Consider the following 6,000-nt stretch of genomic DNA (forward strand, 5'->3'; position numbering starts at 1 on the left):
GATCTAGGTTTGGATGATACTCGCATCAACCTTCTTGGAGGAGACGAAGATGGGGGTCGCAGTGTGCCGACCACGCCCCTGCAAACGCACGCCCCAGGTGCGACAGATAATCTCTTGGAATAGCATACCTACATGTACCGACGGTTCCGATTTAATGGGAATTAGTGTTCACGTTTTGGAGTTTTTTTCGGATATTGAAGTTCGGCATTATGGCATTCCGTAATTCTGAATCCCAGTTTGGGTTTCTTGCTTGCGTTCTTCAGCGACGGTCCTGACGTCCAGCCCTTCCAGCCAGGCCCAGGACTCGTCCCCGGCCAGTCAGGACACGTCCCGCTCCGTGCCAGCCACCTCCAGCGAACCCGGTCCGCCGCAGCTGCAGCAGCAACAGCAGCAGGGGGCCGGGGACCAGGACGAGCCAGACACCCTGCCCAGCGAGGTGCCGCAGTCGTCGCCTGCCCCGCCCGACACCAGCAGCGAGGAGCAGGTCACACTGCCAACTGCTGAACCCCAGAGGTGAGTTGGGGCAGTCGTTAACCCTCGGAAAGGCTGGTGTTAAAGACGTCATGGTCAGGGAATTCTATCCCTCAGATCTCGGCTGACCCGCAGTCAACCTCATTGATACTTGGCATATAGACATCTTTATGCAAGTTGTTTTTTGAAGTCTCAGTGCAAAGGGTTTTACAGCCATGTACATGTAGTTCATGCCTTCATCCATGTCTGCCTGTTTAAGGAACAGTTAACTACTTTCAAGACAGTTTAATACCTCTCTGTATCCTCATATCTACTCTTTGTGACACTTGGCAGGTAGGTTAAAGATGCAGGTGCAAATCTTATCAAGTCTAATCATAAGTCTAATCTAGGGTTTTACTGTAACTGTCACTAACAGTTTAAGTTGTCATTCTCGTCAGCCTGTGCACAGAACTCATGCAATAGGAAATGTTAAGATTTGTTTTCCTAATTGTCGTGGACTAATGGAAATTGTGCAAGAGTATACGTTTTCCGGCCACAGCAAGCTTCTGTGCTTAGCAGCTCTAAGTTGGTTTTTGTGCACATTCTGGGGAAAATCAGTCACATATTTATATCCTCCATGAACAATAAGGACACTTGATGTATCCTTTGGCTCTGTAGTTCCTGTAGCATTCTTTTGCATGATGCATTCTGTGACTTTCCTTGTCTAAATTTGCCCATAGGTCCCAAGGCGAAGAATCGACGAGTGCTGTGCCGAGCGCCGAAGGGGCCGAATCCAGAGACAGACCGGAGCAAAGCGGTAGCACCGAATCAGGTTAGGCACGCCATACATTTCCTATAGGGGCTAAGGTAATAGGTATGTGTTTATAGCTCAGATGTCAGTGAATTGTCCAATAGAGGGCCAATTGACATGAACATCTATCTATTGAACACTTTGGAAGAAGCCTTTGTTGTATGAGAAGATATTGCAATACTTTAACAGTGGTGCATTGGTTCTTGCGGTGTTTTAGATGTAAACAAGGCAGTCACTTATTAATCTTAGATCATCCATGTGGCCAGTTGTCTGGTTTACTGGCTTTTTAAAAGATTGTTGTTTGTTGAGTTACAAAAGTGAACTTAAAAATCAAGTTGAATAAAATGAGCTTAATGTTAAAGCAAACGTAAAGATAACTTTAAACTCTAAAGAAAACATTGTTATGGTAATATCCTTAAATATGTAAATGCGCACAGATTTTTCAGACGTAATTTTGAAGGTGGACAAGCTCCATCACTTGGTAAACTGATGCATGCTTTGTTTTGATGATCCATGTCAAAGGTCAAGGGGAACGCCCAAAGCCCAAGCGCATCGTGTGGCAAGACTCGCCGGGCTCGGGCCAGTCACAACAGCGCCCCCAGCAGTCCCGGGGAGGCACAGCCATCCGCAGCCGTGGCCGGTTCATACAGCGGTCGTTTCCGCGGGGTGCAAATGCAGGAAGTGAGTTGCCACCCGAATCTTGATTCCTTTTTTCTTTGATTTAATTCCTATTTCCCAAAGGTGATCAATAAGCCATTTACGAGTTAAGTTTGAATAAAATCTGGCACACTGAGTTATCTGGTAGCACATAAACATAACAGTTTGAATTCCCCAGACTAAAGACACTGTTGCTATAACTCGTGATTCGGGGCAAGCTTTTGCATAGCGACCACCATCTCTGGAATGGACTGGTTCCTTTGTGCCCTTCTTTTCCATTGAGAACAGTGCATTGGTGCAAGGCGTCTCTTACGTTACTGAGGAAAAGCTTGCTCCGAATCACAAGGTATAGCAACAATGTCTTTAGTTTGGATAATTCACATTGTTGGGTTCACATGAATTTAAAGAACTCAGTGTACCAGATTTTATTCAAATTTAACTCACAAAAGGCTTATTAAACCTCACCCATTTCACATATGAAGAGCTGTCAAGAAGAGTGCAAATTAAAGAGGAGGTGACTGGAGGTTTACCTTGAGGTTTTCCAAGATGGCAGCAGAGTTTTGTGGAGTGCCTCGGGTCAAAACCTCAGCTTACCCCTCGTTTAGTATTGCCTTCTCTTTAACATCTCTTTATTTTGTACAGTTTTTCGTTGAAATGTATCAAAGATGACAATCCTCCGTAAATGTTAGGATTCTAGAAAAAAACCAGTTTCTTTTCCATTTTTCTACATTACAGCCTGTGTCCAGTTCCATCTCATTTTGCCAGCATGTCTTATACAACGATTTATATAGCTCACTTATACGTAAAACCGATCTAGGTGTAATTCCATTATGGTTGCACTGACCAATTATTAATGTACATATGGTGTGAAAATTGTGCTATGGAGACTGTGAAATAAAATCTGCATTTGGTTTCTTTTTTCAGCTCGTGGTCGCGGAGGCCGGTTTACAAGAGGGCGAGGCCAGCCGCCCTTCTGAGTATCTCATAGGGTGACCCAACACGAGAAAAAATCCCGTCAGAAAAAAACAAAACTGTCAGAAACTGAATGTCATGATGAAGTCTCCAACTTCTGACACTTCCAAGTTCTCCAGTGTTCCTTGGTTACATGCGCTGTGGTTTAGAAAAACAAATTGAGTTACTAGGGTCATTTTCCAATACTCAACTTTTGCTCTGTCTCAGGCTTCAACTGTTTTTTAACTAGCTGACTTTAAAGCTTTGAGCTGAGTAATTAGTCTAATAGTGCCACAAAGTATCAAATAAGATGCAAGAGAGCCAGAAATTACAGTAATCCAATGTAATTCAAATGTTTCAGGCCCACAATCGGGGATCGGTTTTGGGAACAAAGCCTTAGATGGAGACGAAGTTGAGTATTGGAAAACAGCCAAAGAAATCGGATTGCCTGTTGCATGGATTGGTTAGAACGTAATTTCTTGAAATCCCCCTTGCAACCCCCCTCCCTTGGAAATTAAGGCAGAGAATGTGAAAGTGGCCTCAATGTGCACTCGCCCCTCTTGTTGTCATGTTTGGGTCTTATTTTTAAACACAATGCTATACTAATAAATTGTTAAATTACACACTGGTACAGAAACACACACTGTCCTTCCCTGAATATTGTGAGCCCTCTGTGTTTTGTGTGAGTACTTGTAACTTCAAGTGCTTGTTTAATTTTGGGATCAGTGAAATACTGTCCGTAGCTGTACCCATATCAAATGTTTCCATGCTTCCAAAGCTTAAGTGTAAATTTACCGTTCTCAAAGTAAATCCCGGTTATTTTCAAGGTATTATTTTTGTTATTCTCTATTGTACAACTTGCTGAGGATAAAGTAATCTTGTGCACTGTACACATGCTTGACCATTTTTCTTGTTATAAAAAATTCGGTGTTTTAAAGTTGTCTGTAGCAATGCAGTAAGTTTTATCCAGTCCAAAACTAAAAAAAAGCTGAAAGAAACTGAAAGTAATAAAATCATGTTGAAGCATTTTTAATTTTGTTGGTAGTGATTTCTTGAGTTTAGTTAAATAAAAATATTGGATAAATAAACGGTACTGTAGATGTCTGTTGTCCACTTTTATTTTCGATTTGTGTTTAGACCTCGCTTTGCGAGCTGGAATCGGAACAAATGACCACTGAAACTTAGAAAATAGAATGTGTTTTTGTAGAAGTTTTGTGTCACAGCTGAAGTTTCAAAGTAACCTTATTAATTAAAGTGATTATAAAAGAGTATACAAAGAAAGTCTTTTTCTGGGTAATTTTAGTGCTCTTTTAGATTTGGAAGGCGAAATTCTTTTTGAGTGGCGGAAGGGGGTTGCATATCCGAGTTCTGTTGCCTTTCTCAAAGCGTTAGCTACTTTTTTCCTGATTCCGTCCAAAGTTTATCGGCTTATGTCTTGTTAGTCTTCGTTCACGACGGCGTTGAAGTTCCCAAGCCGCTTCCTCTCTCCGAGTATTCTCGAGTGGTAGAGGGCGCTATTTATGGTGCGCGTGCATTTTCTGTTATTTGCTGACGAGATCAGTGTGGCACTTTGACCTGCTGTAAGGCTGTTGTGTTTGGGGCCTGACGGGTCATCTTTCTGGAATAATTTGCACTCCAAAGGTTGCATGAAAACTAACGTACACCACTTTAAAGGTTGAATATGAAATCATGGTGGGTCCCTTCTTTGAGTGTTACTACGAACGACACAACAGCTGTTTTCATCGGAGTTGCAGTCTTTGTTATCGTGCGTTGGCTCTGCAGGCGACCGGCCGATCTCCCCCCTGGACCGCTGGCCTGGCCGCTGGTCGGCAGCCTGCCGTCCCTACTCTTCTACAGCGGCGCTCCGCACGAGATATTCCACAGGTGAGCGTCAAAAGGACAGGACATAATGGTGTTTGAGTTCAAACTATGTTGAGTCAGGAAATCATTGTTTTTGTGCACGTGACACGGAAAACACACAGGTGGATGGATGGACATGATGGACGGACGCGGACTAGGCCTGGGTTGTTCTGAAAAGCTCAACTTTGAGCATCACTGTTACCATGGAGGAATAAGAACACGTGTTCTTATTCCTCCGTGCTGTCATTGAGTGGACCTCCTTTTGACATGTTTGAGTGAGACATTTTGCACAAACTTCGGCTACATTGGGCCTATAAGTAAATGTTACTTCTTGCTGTAAATTTATATTATCCTCAGACTTCCCAAAATTATTAAAAATTTAAGTTCGTGTGATATTTCCTGATGGAGGCTTTGCCGACTATATGATTCTGATTCAGATTAACCCTCCTGTGCAGAGATCTGAAGATGCATTGTTGACAAAGTCGGCCAATCGGTCAAAACCATTTAAATGAAATGGCCCCATTCCGTCTGTGTACTGTGGCAAATCAAGTGGAAGGGATTTTTGACTGATTGTTGCAGCAATTAATTCACCACAGTATGTGTACTCGTGATTGAATATGAGGCAGAAAGATAAAGCCAAGGCATTGTCACAATCAAAGCAAGGAAACAGCTCTACAGTATGTACTTTGTAAGCCTGTTACAATTTAATAAGGCCTTACACTGTAAACGATATGGAGGGCGTGCAGGTGATGTAAATAAGACTTCATTTCTAAAACTTTTGTCCAGACTGTTGAAATATAATTTGTGAGTAGGTCCTGCTGTAAATATGCTTAATGGATTTAGATTTTAATTTATAGCCAGCTTGTTGCATCAATGATTTAGAATAAGCCTTTAACAAGTTAAATTTGAATAAAATCTGGTACACTGTGTTCTTTAAATTCACGTGAACATAACAAGTGGAATTCTCCATACTAAAGCCACTGTTGCTATACCTCGTGATTCGGGGCAAGCTTTTCCTTAGTTACATAAGAGACGCCTTGCAACAATACACTGTTCTCAATGGATAAGGACACAAAGGAACCAGTCCATTCCAGAGATGGTGGTCGCTAAGCAAAAGCTTGCCCCGAATCACGAGTATAGCAACAGTGTCTTTAGTCTGGGAATTCAAATTGTTACGCAGATAACACAGGGTACCAGATTTTATTCAAAGTTAACTTGCAAGTGGCTTATTGTTACATTTAAGTTTGTTTTCTGCTTACTTGAAATACACA

The 6,000-nt window shown here is 42.2% G+C and overlaps 1 protein-coding gene across 2 annotated transcripts in view; it reads left to right on the top strand.

Annotated features, from left to right (window-relative positions):
* tpr (translocated promoter region, nuclear basket protein) overlaps nucleotides 1-3,962 on the top strand; it is a 104,038-nt gene extending 100,076 nt beyond the window's left edge. For both annotated transcript variants that reach the window (XM_022234090.2, XM_022234091.2), the window contains exons 54-58: nucleotides 2-97; nucleotides 264-513; nucleotides 1,191-1,282; nucleotides 1,784-1,942; nucleotides 2,843-3,962. In XM_022234090.2, the coding sequence (XP_022089782.2) occupies nucleotides 2-97; nucleotides 264-513; nucleotides 1,191-1,282; nucleotides 1,784-1,942; nucleotides 2,843-2,895 (650 nt within the window). In that variant the 3' untranslated portion in view covers nucleotides 2,896-3,962. The remainder of the gene's footprint in view (nucleotide 1; nucleotides 98-263; nucleotides 514-1,190; nucleotides 1,283-1,783; nucleotides 1,943-2,842) is intronic.
* Nucleotides 3,963-6,000: the final 2,038 nt, after the last annotated feature.

The sequence above is a fragment of the Acanthaster planci genome, linkage group LG18 (genome assembly GCF_054643075.1).
Source record: "Acanthaster planci isolate LZ-2023a linkage group LG18, COTS_SCS, whole genome shotgun sequence".
Lineage (NCBI taxonomy): Eukaryota > Metazoa > Echinodermata > Asteroidea > Valvatida > Acanthasteridae > Acanthaster > Acanthaster planci.